The sequence below is a fragment of the Propithecus coquereli genome, unplaced genomic scaffold, assembly GCF_000956105.1.
Source record: "Propithecus coquereli isolate 6110/MARCELLA unplaced genomic scaffold, Pcoq_1.0 Scaffold24, whole genome shotgun sequence".
Lineage (NCBI taxonomy): Eukaryota > Metazoa > Chordata > Mammalia > Primates > Indriidae > Propithecus > Propithecus coquereli.
Window position 1 is genome coordinate 7,802,838 of NW_012147952.1, and position 20,210 is coordinate 7,823,047.

At 37.2% G+C, this 20,210-nt stretch overlaps 1 protein-coding gene across 5 annotated transcripts in view; it reads right to left on the reverse strand.

The window, feature by feature from the left end:
• Positions 1–16,064, reverse strand: part of HMGN3 (high mobility group nucleosomal binding domain 3) — a 30,909-nt gene extending 14,845 nt beyond the window's left edge. For 4 of the 5 annotated variants that reach the window (XM_012646077.1, XM_012646074.1, XM_012646073.1 and 1 more), the window contains exon 1: positions 15,877–16,064. In XM_012646077.1, coding sequence (XP_012501531.1) covers positions 15,877–15,891 — 15 coding nt within the window. In that variant the 5' untranslated portion in view covers positions 15,892–16,064. The remainder of the gene's footprint in view (positions 1–15,876) is intronic. The other variant, XM_012646075.1, reaches the window with a different exon arrangement.
• Between the last annotated feature and the right edge of the window lie 4,146 nt (positions 16,065–20,210).

Below are 20,210 nucleotides of genomic sequence, written 5' to 3' on the forward strand. Positions count from 1 at the left end.
AACCGGTCCCTGGTGCCAAAAAGGCTGGGGCCCACTGCTGTAGGGGATATGTTGAAAAGGTACAGGAACCAGTAATTATCAAATAACTATATCATCAGGTACTGCCTTTGAGAAGTTGGTAAAATGCTCATGATAAATCTGATGGGCACCAGAGCCAAGCGGGCTGATACACTCTGGAGGGATTTGTATTAATCCCAGAGAAGGCTTATAAATTTGTCCCAGGGCCTAAGGGTCTAAAGAGTAACTGTCATAGCAGACCCTCGGTTCTGCCAGTAAATGGGAGAGCTAACCTCCTTAGCTGAAGAGATGGGGCATCCTTGATGGCTGATGTGTGTGTCAAGATATATCGGGGACGACTTTTTTCTTCACCATTAGAATTAAGACTTACAGTGATTCAGGACACACAGGTGGTGTGGAGTATGGACACCTATCAGGGTCAAAACGGGGAAAGTCTTTTTTCCTCACACCAAGTGCTAAGGCTGACACAGACAAGATTCCTCACCTGTTCTCTCCAAGAGGTGATTTAACTTTTGTTGTTAGTTTCTTGTGCGTTTTTAGGAAGCTGCCTATGCGGGGATACTCCTGTATGCTCTCCCACCCTATGCTAGCCCTAAGCTTTGTTTCTCGTACCCTAAAGGAAAAAAATGGGGAAGGGGGTGGCAAGGAATTCTTGCTCAATCAGATTTCAAGATTTAATAAAATAAACAACATAAGTAGCTAACACACAGCAATATATTAAAAGAGACACACCAAAAACTCAAGGACACAGAAAGCATGAAAATAAATGGACAGTGAAAAATGTATACTAAGCTAAAATTAATTAAAAACTAGAAATAACCCAAATATCCATCATCAGGAGGATAGTTAAATACATTGTAGTACATAATAAAATACGTAGCAGTGAATACTACGTAGCATGAACTATGGCTATGCAACACAGAGGAATCTCACAAACGTAAAGGGATGGACAAAAAAGGGAAGTCATGGCATGATTCTAAATAAAGTTTTAAAATGCATATAGTAAGTGGTAAATCTATAAAGAAAAGCAAAGAAATGATGAATACAAAATCATACTAGAAGTTACCTTTGGGTAAGGAGAGGGGAGAGTGATCTGATTGGGAGACACAAAGTCATTGGTAAGTGTTATATTTCTTAAGCTGGATGGTGAGCACATTGGTTTATTGTATTATTCTTATTTAAATCATAGATATATGTAGATACTATGCATGTATGATGTTTTATGTTAAAATGTCTTTGATTTATAAAAAACCTAAGAGGTTTTGAAGGAAAAATAGGAATGAAGGAAAAATAAGTAATTTTTTTTAGATTACAAACTCTGAAAATAAAAGCAGGCTCATTGAAATAAAAATCTCAAAACACGGATAAACTCTGTATCAGATACAATAGTTAATTCCTCACAGACTGCTGTGGAATTAACCGAGAATGCAACAAAGAGCAATAAAGAACTGAACAAAAGAGAGGTCAGGAGACATGGTTAACTGAGAAGCTCCTCATCTATCTAATGGACATTTCAGAAGCAGAGAACACAGGTGCCAGTAAAAGGCAAAGACATAATAATGGCTCAGGATTTTCCCAAATTAAAGTCTTGAGTCTCCAGATTAAACACTTACACCAAGGAACAAACTAGAAACAAAACAAAACAAACAAAATAATACAACAAGGCACACTGTAATAAAACTACAGAACATCAAGGAAAATGAGAAAAGTCCTGAAAGTTATCAGAGTTAAAAGGTGGATTATCTACAAAGAATTTCTTCTCCACCAGCAACTACAAATGTAAAAAATTATGGAGTACTGTTCAAGGAGTTGAGGAAAACTGTCAGCCTAGAATTCTATACCTAGCTATCATTCAAGAATGATGGCAAATTTAAGCCATTTCACAATACAAATATGAAGAGAGCTCCCTTCCAACAAAGCCTTTTTTCTATTCCTAAAGGATCAACTTTAGCAAAAAGAAAAATGAATGTAGATGAAAGGAAAGTATGTAAGAAGAAATATATAAACTACATTAATAAATCTAATTATTACTTATACATATCACCTATTGTTTATATGTTTAAAAAGTTTCAGTAGAAGTCCTAGACCATTGCTGTCCTATAGAAATATAACATGCAATTTTAGATTTTCTGATAGTTATGTTATAAAGCATAAAGAAACAGGTGAAATAAATTTTAATATTTTATTTAACTGACTTTATCTAAAACTTTATCATTTCAACAAGTAATTAATGTACAAATCATTAATGAGATATTTCAAAAACTTTTTTGTACTAAATCTTTAAAATCTGGCATTTATTTTATAGTTACAGCATATCTCCACACAAATGCTAAATTTTTATCAGGAATATCTGATATATATATAGAATATATATATGCTACTATATATATATATATATACTATATATATTATATATAGAATTCATAAAATTTATAGTAGTTTCATCCAGATTGTTTCAAACATATTTAAAATTTCCCAATAACTAAATCTAATACCAATTTTTAAACTTAAGTTGATGAAAACTAAATAAAATAAAAAATTCAGCTCCTCATTCTTTTTAAGTGCTTAATAACCTCATGCAGCTAATGACCACTATACTGAACAGCATAAGTCTAGAAAATATCAACCACAAAAGATGGGAGTAGGGTGAATAGATAAGAAGTTCAAGCATACTAGGGTCCTGGTTTTGTTCTGGAGGATGATACAGATAAAGAGTAATTTTAGACTTTGTTAAAATAAAATTTAAAGATTACCATTACAAATTTAAGAACAGAAAGAAGATCTATAAACTTCCAAATGAGGAGGAGTGGAATAAAGCAAATTTTACCCATAAAAGGCAGGGGAGAAAAGAACAGAACAAAGAAAAACACATGAGAAATAGAAAACACAAAATAAATCATTAGAAAAAATCCAAACACATCGGTAATTAGAACATACCTAAACAAAGTAGACCTAGTCATTATAGTATCAATTAACAGAGAGAAGAAACAAAGCAATACATATACATGATTCCAATTTTACAAATTTGGATGTACATGTGTATATATGTATGCATCGTAAAAGTATAAAAACACAGAATGGAAGAATACATAACAAATTCATGATAACGGTTTTCTCTAGGGAGGCTGACAAGGGAAGAGGACCAAGGGGGTGTGTAGAAAAAAAATTGAACGTTATCTGTAACTATTTTATTTATTTATTTATTTTTTATTTCAGCATATTATGGGGTACAGATGTTTAGGTTACGTATGTTGCCCTTGCCCCCCTCTCCCCACCTAAGTCCGAGTTTCAAATATGTCCATCCTTCGGGTGGTGCGCATTGCACTTATTTTATTTTTTAAAAAGATCTGAAGCAAATACAATTTGATTCAAATTTGTAAATTCTGAATGGTAGGTAAACAGGTATGTTATTATATATTATTTCCTGGATTTCTATTTACATTGTTTCCAAATAAAAATATTATCCATATTGGGAAAAAAAAAAGACTAAAGCAAACTTGCTCTATTAAACCCAGTTTAACAGTGCCATGTCTATTCCCTAACACAAATTCCATGACTAGGTTTACTCATAGAGTTTCTATATTTTCTTAAATGTCTTATAAATCTGGTTCATATACTGCCTCTTTTTCTGTTCACAACATATAATTGCTTCATTTGTGCTGATATGAAGGGACTGATTCAGAACTTCTCTTGGGGGAGTGTGGCAGGGAGCCGGGCAGGAGTGTGGATCCCTTCAACAGCTGAGCAGTTGTGCTCCCCATTCCTTCTTTACACAAAGATGCCTGGGTCCCACATGTGCAGGGCACTCAAGTGCACTGCGGGGCCACAGCTGTATTTTCCTTCAGTCTTTCCAGCAGTCCCCATCAGCAAACCAAGGGAGGAAACTTGGAATTTTACTCCATAGACCATCCATAAGGAATCCACAGGAACTGCTGAGCTTCTCAGGAGGGGTACTGTGCAGTAATGAGCCCGTTTTCTCCCTCCAAACTTAGGAAGGTATCAGAGAAGACAGGAAAATCCCCTTCAGCCATTGCTTGGGAACTGTTCTAGATGGCACCAGCCTGTGGATTTGTCACTGTGGAGAAGGACACTGAGGGCGTGGCAGGAGGCCGGCAAGTTTACGGCTAGTGCACCCCTGGTGCCATGATCCTTAGCCCCTCAAGAGAAGAAACAAAAGGGCTCAGCGTTCTCAGCACAGATTGCTGGATCTGTCTTACATTAAAGTCCCCCAAAACCTTTACTGCTAAGGGTAGACTCTTAGAGTTTTCTTTCTAAGAGTTTAAGTGACAAGGACTATTGTTTTATGACTTAAGTGAATTAGCTGAAGGCCTAGAGTCCTTAATGAAATTCAAATAACCATTTGCCAGCACCCACAGAATAAAGCCAGTCTCAACTCTAGGGGTATCCGTGCTAATGTGGAAAAGGTGGTGGTAGATATAACAGCACAAATAGATGGACAATCATTTCTTTTAACCTAGGGAATGTATTATGTTGACATGATTTTTCTCCAATTTGCTAGCCAATATTTTAAGATTTTTTTTTATTGTTTAAAATTTCTTTAAAAATTAATTTGCATTTTCTGTTACAAATCCAAGGATAGAGAAAAAAAAAAGCAGTCCAATAGTGAGGTGGTTAGCAGAGGAAAATCATTGTAGGACCAAAAATTTCAAATAATGCACCACATAAAAAACTGAAATGTGACTATACCTGTCATTCTTTGGTTAAAATGAACTCAACTACCTGATTAACACAAGGTTAATTCTCCCCACAAATGGGGCACTGCCCGTGATATCCTTACGAGGTTTTTGAAATAACAGGTAGCCTTCTTAAGGACACTGGAAGTTCTAGTCAAAGCTACAAGGACCATATGCTTAACATTGGCATGGTTGTTTTCATTCATCCTGTAGGTCTCTGTCTGGGCTCCCCCGTTATTGCATTGCTTTATAAAGTAATACAATACTTAGAATTGAGAGGTCACTTCACAAGATTAATAGTCAAGCCTATGTTAAATTTCTTTGCCATCTCCTCACCTACTTGGCTTATGAACTTCATCAGGTGACTTCTATAAACCCAAATTGCACTGATTAAGGTCAGTGCAGGCTAGTATGACTTCCCCAAATAACAATTTGTTGTTCAAGATAAAAGTCGTAATTGAGTAAGAACTCTGCCTTTGGATGAACCGAAATAAACAGCAATTGTCTCTTTTCTGAAGGATACTTTCAGAGAAAACATTTTACCTGCAATCAGGTATGAAAGATAACTACAGAGAAAAAGCTGTGTGCAAGTATGTTCAGTGAAACTTTATTAGTGTAAATACACCTAATTCAATAACAGGGGTGTATCTTCAACGTGAAAGAAATAGTTTAAAATATTTTACACTTCTTTGGTCTGAGTTGCTCCTTTTATCTGAGTTGTCTTTTTCATGTGCTGTGATTGTGTGCAGATGTGGTCATGAAAAAAGCACCTGGCTGAACGAGAAGGCTGAATTCCAGACTGGCTCATACCTGATTTCCTGGGACCTGAGTTTCTTCACCAGTAAAACTAAGAGAACGGACCTTAAGATCTCACTCAACTGACTGACTTAGCTGCTCATGTACTTATTTAGCATACCACCCAAGTCTCATGTGTACATTACAGGGATGCCAGGCACTGAGTTATTGGGAAAGGACAAGGGAATGGGCACAGAGGAATAATAGTAATAATAAAAATTGTGAATATTGTACTTATGAGCAAGGCAATGATCTAAATGCTTTAATCCCCACCACAATCCTATGAGGTTGGTAAAATAGTATTCTATCCATTTTATAAATGAGGAATTGTGGCCAGAGAGGTTAAGTAACTTGCCCAAGATTACTCAGCTTGTAATCTTGCTGGTAAATGGAAGAGCTGGGATTCAACCCAGGTAGGCTGGTTCAGAGTTCATACTCTTAAACCACTACACCACTCAAAGGGGTTTGTGCTAGCCACTGGGTGCAGATCTGGGATGCTATAGGAGAGCAAAAGGCTTCCAGTTTGGAAAATGCTTTAGTCTGCAGTCCTAGCTGAGGAGAAAATGATATGCAATGAAGTGTTTCCTAATCCCCCTCATTCAGGAGCCTAATGAAGTAACAATAAACAATATCCCATTAAAAATACTAAATGTTGAGTTGCACAGAATTTTACTATTCTGTGTTTTTAAGTGGTTATATATACAGATCTAAGTATTTTTTTTATCTCACTATTAAAACCAAAGACACAACACAAATCATTTCTATCATTTTAATAGTACTTTACATGTTCAATGTGCTTTCACATAGTTGTTGCATTTGATCCTTTCAATATTGCTGAGATAAACAGGAGCAGTCTTAATATTCCCATTTTATAGATGAAGAATAGAGATTCAAAGAGATCAAGGGACCTTCCTGAGGTAAAGAGTGGCAGAATCCACACTAGACCCATGTCTTTGAATTCTTACACAGGGCTCTTAAATAGATGTTACCAGATGGTTGCTTTATTATTTTTCTATTTTCTCAGATATGAATTAACTTCTAGCAAATGATAAACACAGTTATGATGTTCCTTGCACTTTTGCAAAACTAATCAGCTGATTGTGGTATGATTTACATGTGATCATTTAAGGGGGAATAATAAGATTAAAAATTGTAATTAAGGGGTAAAGTAAAACAATGAGAAGTAGATGGAAACAAAGTAGTTTAAAAAAATGTATTACATGGAATACATAAGGAGCTTTAGAAGGAGTCTTTAAAGCTTCACATTTTGATCACCTCCAGTCTTTGGTATGTGTATCTCCCACAAACACCATGCCTGACTTCCCAGGCCATGACTTTACACAAAGTAGAATATAACTAATTCTGTCCAATATTGTAAAAAATCACAGATTAGCCTTTAAAAGAAAAAAGGGAAAAAGAAAAAAGAAAAAGAAATAAGAAAACCAACACCTCTCATGGTAGATTTTTTATTTCTTTGTATGGGGTCAAAATAATCAAGGTATAATATTAAAATAATATCAGTTTATATTTTTAAAACAACATTTGTAATCAAACATTAATCAACTGGTAATCTAGAAGTGCAGTCCCCAATCCCTGGGCCTCGAACCCATCCATGGCCTGTTAGGAACCCGGCCACACAGCAGGAATTGAGCAGTGGGCCAGTGAAGCTTCGTCTGTATTTACAGCCACTCCCTATTGCTTGCATCACTGCCTGAGCTCTGCCTCCTGTCAGATCAGTGGCAGCATTAGATTCTCACAGGAGCACGGACCCTACTGTAAACTGCACACGCGAGGGATCTAGGTTGCGGCTCCTTATGAGAATCTAATGTCTGATGATCTGAGGTGGAGCCGAGGCAGTGATGCTAGCGCTGGGGAGCGGCTGCAAATAGAGATTATCATTAGCAGAGAGGTTTGACTGTACAATAAATGTAATGAGCTTTAATCATCACAAAACCATTCCCCCAAACCCCATCCATGGAAAAACTGTCTTCCATGAAAGCGGTCCCTGGTGTCAAAAAGGTCGGGGACCACTGTTATAGAACACTGAAATAAAAATCCATCCAGTTCTAGGTCCAGTAGAATTTTTTAGCTATTAAGCTTTTATTTTTATTTGATGAGTTCCAAAAACAAAAGCACCTGCTCACTTTTTAAATCCAATACATAACCAATGGAGGCTTAATATTTATATTATGATCCCTCGATATATTGTATAATATGCAAGCATATTTACAAGTTCCTGGACATAAAGGAGTATCCCTATTATTCTATACACAACAAATTAATGAAGACAATATATCATGGAAATAGCAAATCCGGCAGTTCATGGTGGAATTTGAGAAAATATGAAGAGTCTTAGACTTTCAATACTCAAAGAAATCAATACTTGGGTGAGGAAATTGTGTATATATATCTTGTATATAACCCTACAGTCCATTAGTTACTGAAATAACTGTAAGGCTTGATAACGTGCCTCTCCTACCAAGCACAGTCCTGGACCCTGAGGCCAGCCCTGGGGCATGATCACAGACAATAATAACTTATTGGGTAACTTTTTCTATGACTGGCACCTAGAAGTGATGGCATCAGCCTATATCACCATAAAGACAACATTTTAAACAAATTAACACTCACATATTTACATAACTCTTGATTTTTCCCTGCTTCATTCATTAGGTACCTTAGTTTAAATAAATACAGAAATAAACATGTATGGGAAGTATTACGGTGTAATGTTTAAAGGCAAAATTCTTGAGTTAAAGAGGGCTGGGTTAGAATGCTGATTCTATCACTTCCTAGCTGCCTGACCCAGAGGAATTCCTTAATCTCACTAAATACCAATACTCTTCCTTGTGTTTGAGAAAGGCCGCGGGACTCACTGGTTAAGCACAGGCTCTGGAGCCAGACTTCCAGGAGTGAAATCCCAGCTCAGCCATTCCTTATCACTGAGGCTTTGAGGAAGTCTGTTAACCTTTGGTGCCTCAATTTCCTCATCTATAAAATGGAGATTAAGAACAGTGCACACTTTACTGGGTAGTTGGAGGTATTAAGTTTATTAATGTATAGTGCAGTGTCTCACTCATAGAAAGCCACCTACCTATCTTTCTCATCCATGAGATGAGATAGCCTCATAGAACTGTTGAGACTTACTGATTTTGTTATGAAATATAAAACCACAGTATAATACTTCCCTCACATGTTTATGTATCTGATAATGTTTTTATTTAAATTAAGGTGTCTAATGAATATAAAACAGACAGCTCAGGTCCGGCACATCCAGGAATTCAATACCTAGTTCAATTTTAACAGTAATAATGTATTTATGTTAATTACTGACATAAATTGCTCTGAAATATTACATTTTAGAGCCAATTTTGAAATTTAAAACCACTTTTTCTATTTCTCTACTTCTAAATGTGCATGTCATTTACTTTCTGTGTGACTAAATATGTATTTGCCTTAGGCTTATCTAAACAGCCCTGTTTCTGGACATTCCCACAAGATATAAGAATACCAGACTCAATAAACACCTTGACCAAGAACTATATGATTTGACTGAATTCTTCTAAAATGACAGTGAAACGTACAATAAATAAGCAGCCAGTGAAAAAGGAATTCAACACTTTGATTTGGTTTGTTATCTTCAACACTGATTTTTAAATTACTCAGGAAACTAACATCATATTTCAACATACTAGGTACTGTGAAAGCAGACAGCTTAAATGGTGTTTATTTCAGTCACCATTTCCAAATTGTACCCTGCAGGAAAATGGAATATATTTAGTAAACAAAAGTAGTGTTTTAGGGGAAAAATACAGGAAAAGAAGATCATTTGATAACCGATCTACCACAGAATTTTAATGGGATATGGAGATATTTTTAAACATTTTTTTCCTGTGAGAAAAATCAACCATGTAAAAATGCACAAGATTAAAGCTTATATTCTTTCAAAAACACATTCGTCATTTGATCGTTAAACATCTACTCCTATAATTGTAGTGAACTGGACCTCCAGGGAGGGATCCCCTTGCTCTCTAATATCCGCTGCATGTGCCATTTGTCCACCTACAAAATGGAGCGTTGGTGCTTATTACAAGCCTATTATTTCATTGTGGTTCTCTTAATAATTAAAATCGCATCATCACAGTGATGAACATCCACTGACTGTTTTACACAGGCCAGGCACTTTGCTAAGTACTTTGCGTTCGCCATCTCATTTAAATTCCCACAACAATTCAGTAAGGTAGAACATATTATTATTCCAGTTTTACAGATGAGGAAATTGAAGTTTAGGGAGAGGTTAAGGAAACTGCCTTAAATCATATAGCTATTAATAGTGAACAATGAACACCAGAACCATACTGGACTTCCTCATGGTATATGAAATTACTAAACTTACTTATTATGAAATAATTGAACTTACTTTCTTCCTTTGAAAGCAATTCATTCATCCACTTGTTCGACAAATATTTACAGTACCTGTGGCTAGGTGCTATGGAGGATAAAAGAAAGATCAGAACCATCAAGGACTTCGTGGTAAAGTCAAATTAGAAGGATTACAAAACAAAGTTAATTCAAAAACAGGTAATCAATCAAGTAACTTGTGCTGATCTAGAATCATGGTGGCAGACAATAATCTTTAAAACACAAGAGAGTGGTTAAAAGCTAAAACCCTAACCCTTTTAACCAAACAGCAACTCTATGTCAGTGTTTCTTCTTTGGACATTCAGCCTGGCCACCCTTTGAATACTCACAGCTCATACCTTTTCTCGTGGCTCATTATCACTTCTTGCCATGAATTATAAACACCTGCCTATGTGTCTTACCTACCCTGTCAGAGTCAAAGATCCTTAAAAACAAGGGCATTTATTCATTCGGTTTGAAAAAAAAACAATAATTCTTCACTTAATTTGCCAAGGTGATGGTACCCTGCATAAAGGCAATGCTCAATGAATGTTTAAAATGGAGTTAATGAATAAATAAAATGTACAGCCCTGTCATTTTGGAGCCTTTACTCAAATATAAGTTCCGTATCAATACTTAATTAAACTCAGCAAGCATTTATGGATGTCAGGCCCTTTAACATTCAGACTGAGAGACTCAATATTGCTAAGAAGGCATTTCTCCCCAAATTGACTTACAGATTCAATTCAATCCCTATCAAAATCATGGCAGGCTTTTTTGTAGAAATTTATAAGTTAATTCTAAAACTTATATGGAAACACAAAGGACCAAAGAGCCAAAATAATTTTGGAAAAGAAGAACAAAGTAGAGGACTGATATTACTAGATTTAAAATCTTACTACAAAACCACAGTAATCAAGATAGTGTAGTACTGATGTAAGACTAGACCTATAGATATTGGAATATAATTGAGTGCAAAATAAAGTGCAAAAATAATTGAGTGCAAAGTGCAAAAATAAAGCTTTATATTTATGATGAATTTAGTTTCAACAGGTGCCTAGGCAATTCAGTGGAGAAAAGATGTCCATTTCAACAAATGGTGCTGAGATAACTGGACTTCTACACACAAAATAAATAAATAAATTTAAATCTTTATTTCATACCATACACAAAATTAATTCAAAATGGATCATAGACCTAAATATAAGAGCTAAAACTATAAAACTTCTATGAGAAAATATATGTGACTTCAGATTAGGCAAAGATTTATTAGATGTGATAGTAAATAGATTTCATCAACATTAAACTTTTGTTTTACAAAAGACACCATTAAGAAAAAAACTTTTGGCCAGGCACGCTGGCTCATGCCTGAAATCCTAACACTCTGGGAGGCTGAGGCAGGGGAATTGCTTGAGCTCAGGAGTTGGAGACAAAAAAATAGAAAAACTAGCTGGGCGCTGTAGCGTGTTCCTGTAGCCCCAGCTACTCGGGAGGCTGAGGCAGGAGGATTGCTTGAGACCAGGAACTTGAGGTTGCAGTGAGCTATGGTAATGCCACTGCACTCTACCTGGGACGACAGAGCAAAACTCTGTCTCAAAAAAAAAAAAATTTTTTTTAAAAGCCAGACTGGAAGAAAATATCTATAAATAATATACACAATAAAGGATTTGTATCCAAATATATAAAGAACTCTTACAACTCAATCAAATAACTCCCAATTTAAAAAATGGGCAAAATATCTGAATAGACATTTCACCTAAGATATACGTTATGCTAGTAAACACATAAAAAGATGCTCATCATCATTAGCTATTATAGAAATACAAATTAAAATTCATTAGAATGTCTATAAGCAAAAAAACTGACAATATGAGGTATAAACAAGTATCTTGAAACAGGAATACTTATGCACTTTGGAAAACAGGCTGGAAGTTTCTTAAAATGTTAAACATAGACTTCCATACCACTTTCATACCATCTTAGAAATCTTCCCAAGAGAAATGGAAATATATGTCCCTGAAATGATTTATACAAATATTCGTGGCAGCGTTGTTTATAATAAACCAAACCTGGAACAATCCAATGTCCATCAACTTGTGAAAGGTTAAATAAAAAATGGTATATCCATACAATGGAATATTACTGAACAACGACAAAGAATGAAGTATTGATACATGCTACAAAATGTATGGATCTCAAAAACATTATGCTGAGAGAAAGAAATCAGACACAAAAGACTATATATTGTATGATTTCTTTGATATAAAATTTCCAGAAAAGGCAAATCTAGAGAGAAAGTGGATTAGTGATTGCCTGGGGCTGGGGTGGGAGTATGGATTGGCTGTAAACAATGAGAGACCTTTTTGGGATGATGGAAATGTTTTAAAACTGAATTATGGTAATAATGTTTGCACAATTCTATAATTTACTGAAAATCATTGAATTGTATACTTTGAATGGATGAATAGGCTTTGTGGTAATTAGATTATACTTCCACAAATTTTTTTAAGGAAATTATACTCTCATAATTGAGAGTGCTGAGTGTTTATATTCCTCACCACTGGGCAATAATACTTTCAGTCTTTTTAAAACTAAATTGGATTTTTAAAAAATCACATCTCTTTATTCTTAATATGTAACATGTACATTCTTAATAAGGTACATTTTTTTGATTTCTAGTAAAACCAAATATTTTTGTCTACTTGAGTCTTTGTTATATTCCTATAAGAATAAACAGCTTTTCCATAAGGACACGTGCGATGTAATCTTTTTAAAATAGTAAACTTGGTCAGTACATTGTGGTACAAATATTTTTTCCCAGTTTTTCATAAATTTTGAAATTTTGTTAAGTGTTTTTTTTTTTTTGCCACGTTAAAATATTCATTTTCATGTAGCCAAATTTATCTATGTTTTCATTTACAGTTTCTGTCTTGGGTGTTATGACAAGTAATATTCTTTTGAAAGATTATCAGAAACCTTGAGCATTGTTAGTTAAGAATCCCATATGCCAAGCCCAATGTTATTGGGCCTCCATTTTAAGAAAATAGATAAAAACCTACTTTCAAATTTCAAAGCTCGAGGCAGATGGGCTTTCCTTCTTAAACCTTTAAGTGTAAAAAAATGCTATGGTTTACATGCCAAAATCATGGAAAATTGACTCATTAAAGAATTTCTGATGTGATACAATAGTGATAAGGACTGGAAAAATAAGATGGATGTGAAAATGTGTTTGCTATTGCTAATCATGGCAGGACTGTGATTCTAAGCCTCACTGGCTGGTGCCTCTTTGCAGAACATCAGATCATCACATAACGACATGACCAATGGAGGCATCTGTGGATGTCTGACCAGAACAGTCTAGAATTTAGTTACTCATTGTCCCACCACCACCCTAGTCCACTAATGTTATCATTTCCTCTGCTCTTCCATTCACTCACTACCCATTACATAATAAATACAGCAAAGTCAACTTTATTTATTCCTTGCAAACTAAGAAAGAGATTAATGGAAGAACTCCTCACTATGAAGTTCTGTATTGCTTCAAAAAATAAAAATTTATAAAAGTTATAGAAAATCATTTTGTTTAATGCAGCTACAACTATCATACACAAAGATACACATAAAACTTACAAAGAAATGTCATAAAAACCTTTTATATTAACGCAGATGACATTATGGCCTTGAAATTATATTAATAATAACTCCAGGATTCCATGAGGCAGCTCTAAGATGTGACTGATAAATGGGATGGCCTGATAGCCATGTTTTATCTGTGGCTGCTCCTGCCCAGGTACCAACCCAGGTCTTTGGTATGAATCCAGGTATGAATCAAATGCCTTCCCATTAATCAAGGAGAGGTTTCTCATCTCTGAAGAACACTCTGATGTCCTGAAGGATGACTCACAGGTTGGCCCATAGTTCCAGGACAGTTGGACAGTTTATTGATGGGAGTTTCCTGCCTTCCAGGGAACTAAAACCATAATCAAAAGCCAGTTACCCTACTTTTCTTGTTTTCTTCCCTTTTGTCTCCTGGAGAGGGGTGGACAGTGAGGAAAAATAAGAGTAATGGTTCCACCAACCCTGGCCCTTGGTGTGTTGGCCCTTCCTTGTTCACCAAGTCAGGGTCTATTGTAAGTAGTGTGCACATCTAACCTCTGTTTATCTAAACATTTGTTAATAATTCCCAGGAAAAGAAATGATCCCAACTGACTTACTTTGTAACTAATTTCTTGATGATTAGTTCCTTTGACTCTACTAAAATTCCTAACCCATCATTAACTTTCAGATAAAATACTGAATATAGTGACATCATTTGAATATCCTCATTCTAGTATAACAGTGCTGGAAAATAGTACTTTCATAAAAATTAAGTTTAAATAATAAATCAGCTATTAGTACTCTTAATATGCCATCCATCTTCTTAAACCAGGAGTCTCTCTGCATTTCCTAAATTCCTCTTGACCCACCCACCACTAAATAAAGAGAATGAGTAAACAGTGATTGAGAGTAAGGACTCTGGGATCTACAGCATCTGATTAAATCTTTGCTATTATTGGTTGGTGAGATATTGGACAATTTATGTCTCTAAGCCCCAGTTCAAAGAGGATAACGCTGCTCAAGATGTTCTGAGAATTAAATGAGATAACGCAAGTCAAACTCTTTGCACAGCACGAGGCACACAGTATGTGCAAAACAAACTCTTAAGAGTTTTTAAAACTGTTTCCATTATTATGTTTTTTAAAAAAGTAGGATAGGACTCAAGTTTCCACCAAATTCTTAGTAATGACATTTAAGGTAAAAATTTCCAAAACTTAAATATTTTTTAATAATGCAGTCACACAAATTAGTCCTTAGTCTTTAACTGATAAGGCAGGATATTACAAATAATTTTGCTTCAGATTTAATACCCACACTAGTTAACACTGTTGGAAACACTGGGGCAGGCGGTGGGAGGGTGGAAAGCGTTTTCTTAGGAACCAGCCATCACACACTGGTTTTATCAGGGAAGAGGAAAGCCTTCCCTTCCTTCCCTGGGACAATGCCAAGTTGCAGCCAGACCCCGAGGGAGATTTGTGTCCCCGTGCGTCGTACTTGTTGTCCGGGGCCTGCGCGGAAGAGGACATAGTCCACAAGGGGCGGAAGATGAGACTAAAATGACCCCAGTTCCCTAGACGCACCGAGGGGCGCGAGAGCGCGCGGACCCCACCTTGCCGACCGAACGTGGGATCGAGCAGCTGGAGAGGACTTGGGGGCCCCTGACCTTGGACTAGCCATATTGGGCGCCCCTGGCGCCGTCCCGCCTTCCACGCCGCCAACTCCCCTGCGAACTGCGGGTAGGTCCAGGCCGGCCCGGGCCCCGCCTGCGCCGTCCCCAGCCCTGATTGACACTGGAGTTGGTACATACGGGTCTGTAGCGGAGGCGAGCAGGAGGGTGAGCGCTATTTAAAACATGGCTTTCTCTCTCCCTTAGCCTCGGAGCCACCGCGCCGCACCCGGCCGTGGGCACAGCCCACATGGGAATAATCCCAACATCTGCCTGATTTCTTTTTTCTTTTTTTCCCTTTTCAATCTCCCTACGTTTGTACTTGTTTTTCTCCTCTCTGTGCTTTCCTTCCACACTAATCACAACCTGGCAGTTTGCGAAGAGGAAACTCCCCTTCCTGAAGGGGTAATGGAAAGCCGCTTTTGCTTCTTCTTGTCGGGGGTGGAAACCATTCCAGCGAAAATGAGTTCATAAAGAGGGGAAACCGAGTCGCTGGAGAGAAAGTAACATTCAGAGATCGATGAGGACGCAGGGAGGGAGGCGGGGTGGAAAGGAATGTCTGCAACAGGCATCTGAAAACCAGCGTGGAGGAGCAAAGAAATTCCCAGTCCCCGAGTTACTACCGCGCGCATTCTGCGCGATCCATTGCAATGACAGGATGAGCACAATTTGAAGGCCTTTGAAATCTTTTTTAGTAAGACTTACCTTTCTCTTCGGCATAATGACTATGTTGGTGCAGCAAAAAGTAAAGCAACGGGCTGGAACTGCTGGCACCGCCGCTGGATGCTGCCTCTGCCCGCTGCAGCTGTTCACGCGTAGGGCACGGCGTAGCCCGGCCTCTCCGACCTGCACCTCCGCGGCTCCCTCCCGGGGCCCTCCGCTCGCCTCTCCGCTGCTCCAATGAGGAGCCCCGCTAGCCGGCCGCGAGGCCCCATTGGCTGAAGCAACGTTCTAAATTCCACGAGGACACGCCCACCTCCGCGCGCACGGTACGCGCTGTTGTAGTTTCTACTTTACTGAAAAATCTGCCTGGTGACTGAGCATGCCCAGTTCAACTAGTAGCCCTTAGGTCACACAATTCTGGAGTTTCATTGTTTTGCTGTTCCTTCTTTGGATTGTGTTAATCAGAAAAGCGTGCTCCTTAATAAGAAGGAAAAAGAGTAAGGATGGACACAGTAACTTCATGATGTAGATACATGCACAGCAGGTACTTTATACCCATAAAGATTTGTAATGAATGTTACATGATAGAGACCTGTAAAGAGTGTACTCTGTTCTGAAAGAGTAGCAATCTCTAAGGGTCTCGGTTTCCCCCTCTAGATATATAATGACAATAGTCCCTAAAACTGCTTAGCTCTAATTTTCTAAAATCTGTGATCATAAGTAAACTTTATTTTTGAAATATGTATTTAAATGACACCTGTCATGCCACATTTTATGCATAATTTAATATTTCTCAAAGTTCTGCAAGGCATTAAACAGGCATTGCAAAAATACTTCTGGATTTATTCTATGAGAACAGTTTTACCCTGATGCCAAAACTAGCAAAAGATCTCAAAAGAGAGCTACAGACCAATATCCCTCATAAACATAGACACAAAAGTCATCAACAAAATTTTGGGAAATCAAACTCAACAACATTTAAAAGGATGATACATCATGACCCATGAGGTTTATCTTGAAAATGCAAAGTTGCTTTACCATCTAAAAATTTATCAATGTAATTACTATATTAATAGAATAAAGTGAGGAAATGATCGTTTTAACAGATACGGACAAAACACTAGTGAATGGGTAAGCAAATTGTAAACATGTACAATGGAATAGTACTCAGCAATAAAAAGGAATAATATTCCTACATGGATGAATATCAAAACCAAAATGATGCATGAAAGAAGTCAAATACAAAAGACCATACTGAATGATTTCATTTATATGAAATTATAGAAAAGGAAAAATTAGGCAAGATTAATTTCAGAATCATCGTAGAAGGCTAAGTTCACATCATAGGAAAATGTACTGAAGCCATTAACTGCAAACGTGGCCAAATCTACTTTGGTCACACAGAGGCTGCAGATGTGTATTAAAAATATCATCAAGCAGTTAATTTTAATACTTCACTTTTTCTTTATTGATTTTCAGGATAAATGAATTGATATCCTAGCAAACTCCAGAGGTGGTAAATGACTTTCTTTTTTGGAACATCTTTAGGAACTTATGACTTTTATGTATTTGGTGTGCTTCAGTGTATTGCTATCATTGTTAGTTTTTAATGCTCATATTGCCCCATATTTAGTCCACGAGGACCTTTTCAAATTAGTGCCTATGCCCTTTTGACATGATCCCAATTCTTTGATACATTCCTTGTTCTCAGGCATTCAGTATTCTCATGACAATAGTATCCTCAAAAAACTAAGACAAAACCAATTCATTGCTTAGAGCTGGATAAAAATGTAGAGGTTGATAATTTTACCATCAAAAATAATATTTATAATGAAGATGTCTTAGAAGAAAGTTTGCCTAGTGCAAAAATTTGATAGTTTTTTTAAAAAGGCAGTGAAGACATTTTTGATATGTGTGGGGAGGATACTGGGTACCACTTGAATTCTGGATTGGATTGCTGTTTTTCTTTACGGAGATGAAAAGTTGCCACAGCAAAGGTAGTGCTAAGGTGAATTTTTCCCTTCTGTGATGAAAAGTGACTCACAGAGTTGACTTCCTTGATATTTTTCAAGGCCAAACACTCAAATCAAGAACAGAAAAAAAAAAAAAAAGATTGTGAATGTTTTTACTGCACATAATAAAACGGCTGCAGTGAAATTGAAGCTTGCTAGTTGGGTAAGGAAGGTTGATTGTGAGGACCTTGAGTCATGAGAATCTCTGAGTTCATTTACAAGTGGTGAAAATAACAGCATCGGTTATCTTTCCTTTGATACAGCTTTCACCCGACTGAGCCGTACTCGAGGAAATGGAGTGTTCTCCCTTGTACCTTCAGTAGCCTTCAAGATCTGGGAAAATCAGCACAGACTTCTGTTGGTGGCCCTGGAGGTAAGAGGAGTAGGCTAAGAGTGTGATTTGGTGGGTCGCTAGAATTCCAGGTTAAGAGATGAAGACAGCTGAGCAGAAGTGAACATGCCACATGCAAAACAGTGAGGAGGTCAAGGAGGTAAGAAGTAAAGACTCATTTGTTTGTTAATAGATTCTACTAAGCATTTCCCATGTTTTGAAATATCAGTCTCTAAGATAGTAAAAGCAGGATGCGTATACTATCATAGCTAAGAGAGACATTGGATAAGTTAAGGAACTTACTGCCTGAGGAATAAAGAAAAAAAATTAGTGAACAAACTTCTTTTCCAATTCTAGTTCCTCTCACTTTCTTTCCTACTCAAAACTGTTGTAATTGTACACCTACCCCAGCATTTTCAAACAGCAGGGCAAAAGCATTTATATTGTTATAACTATCATTAAGGAAAAGACAGAAAGGATTCAGAGACAGAGAGAGAGAGGAGAAGGAAGGTGAAGCAAGAAAAGCAAAGAAAGGGGCAAACAGAAAATGTCAGAGTGCATTTCACATGGTAAAGGTAAGTAATGTTTCATAAAATGATTGTTTCCATTTTCCATACATGCTCATATAAACACACACATAGCACACATATATGTGTGTATGTCTGTGTGTGTGTCTGTGTGTGTGTGTGTGTGTGTGTTGGGTTGTGATACGAAATGTATTTTTAATATAGGTCTTGATCAAAAAAATTTAAAGCTGTTACACAGGGCTAATGAATCTAATGGATCTTCGAGGCTCCAGCAATTTCTTTCTCTGAAGGAAAGGTGCTTCATCTTTAAATCTTGGAAGGAAATTTTGAGAGGAAGTTTTAAAAGGGAAGGATGACTTGCAAATCCCCTCCCTCTTGATCTGTCCCTCCTTCTCTCTTTTGAGCAGACACGGACAGGGTCCCTTAGGCTTTTGCTCCAATGACAAATTGCTGGAAAAATCAGGTCTAGAATCTACATATTGTTGCTTCTGATACCTCTGTTATTTGACACTAAGTTACTGTTCTTCAGTAAATAGGCCAAAGAATTCCAAGGTGAAGAATTCAGGAGTGTAGCAAGACAACATCAAAAACAACAAATAAGAGGTGGCAGAATACTGTTTTCTTTGTATTTTTACCAATCAAGTCTCTAATTTGATTGGATGCTAACTTTTGAGAAGACCAAGGTTAGTTTTTACAAAGCAGCCAGGGGAGTCCAAGAGCCACTGGTCCCAAGTCCCATGAGGTGCCTGATAATAATGCGGATCCCCAGAACCCAAGTCCAACATACTGAATGAATCCTGGATGGCTGGGCCTGGGAATTTGCATTTCAAAACAAGTTTCTCACATGATTTTTACACTAGAATTGGAAAATTCTAGACTAGGCCTTTGCTCTCAGTAAGTATTTACTGAATGCTGGCACTTAGAGTCTGATGATGGATATCCATAAAAACTTCCCAATATGCTTCCAAATCAGGAGTATAATTCTATGGGTGAAACTCCCCCCATAGACCTCACCTTGTGTTCAGGCTCCATCTCTCCTCACTTTCAGTTTTGCTGGGCACTACCTGCTTATTTCACACTCTTTTTCCTCTTCTCTAGTTGCGAGGAGCATGCAGGGTGATTTTAAAACCTCACACATCCAGATATCTAGAAAAGCACCTCCTTTGTCTTCCCAGGCAGCACTCTAGGCAGCTCCTTGGGCCCCTGAAAGTTTAAAGTCCCTGCCCCCACATCTTCTAAAGGAGCCTAACCTTAGCCAAAGCCCCACAAGCCACACCCTTTCAAGGTTTTATTTAATATTATGTCAATGATTATACAAGCATACATTGTAACCGCATTAACAGCAAGTGGGGCCACAGCATTTGGTGACCTTCCAACAGGAACCCACTCTTTGTTGTCCCAGTCTTCAATCAAACTTAATCTCTGTCCAGATTCTTTACCCCAGGTATGTTTTGCACAGTTTTCCCACCTCCAGTCCTTTCGGGTTCAATCTCTGTGCTATTTACC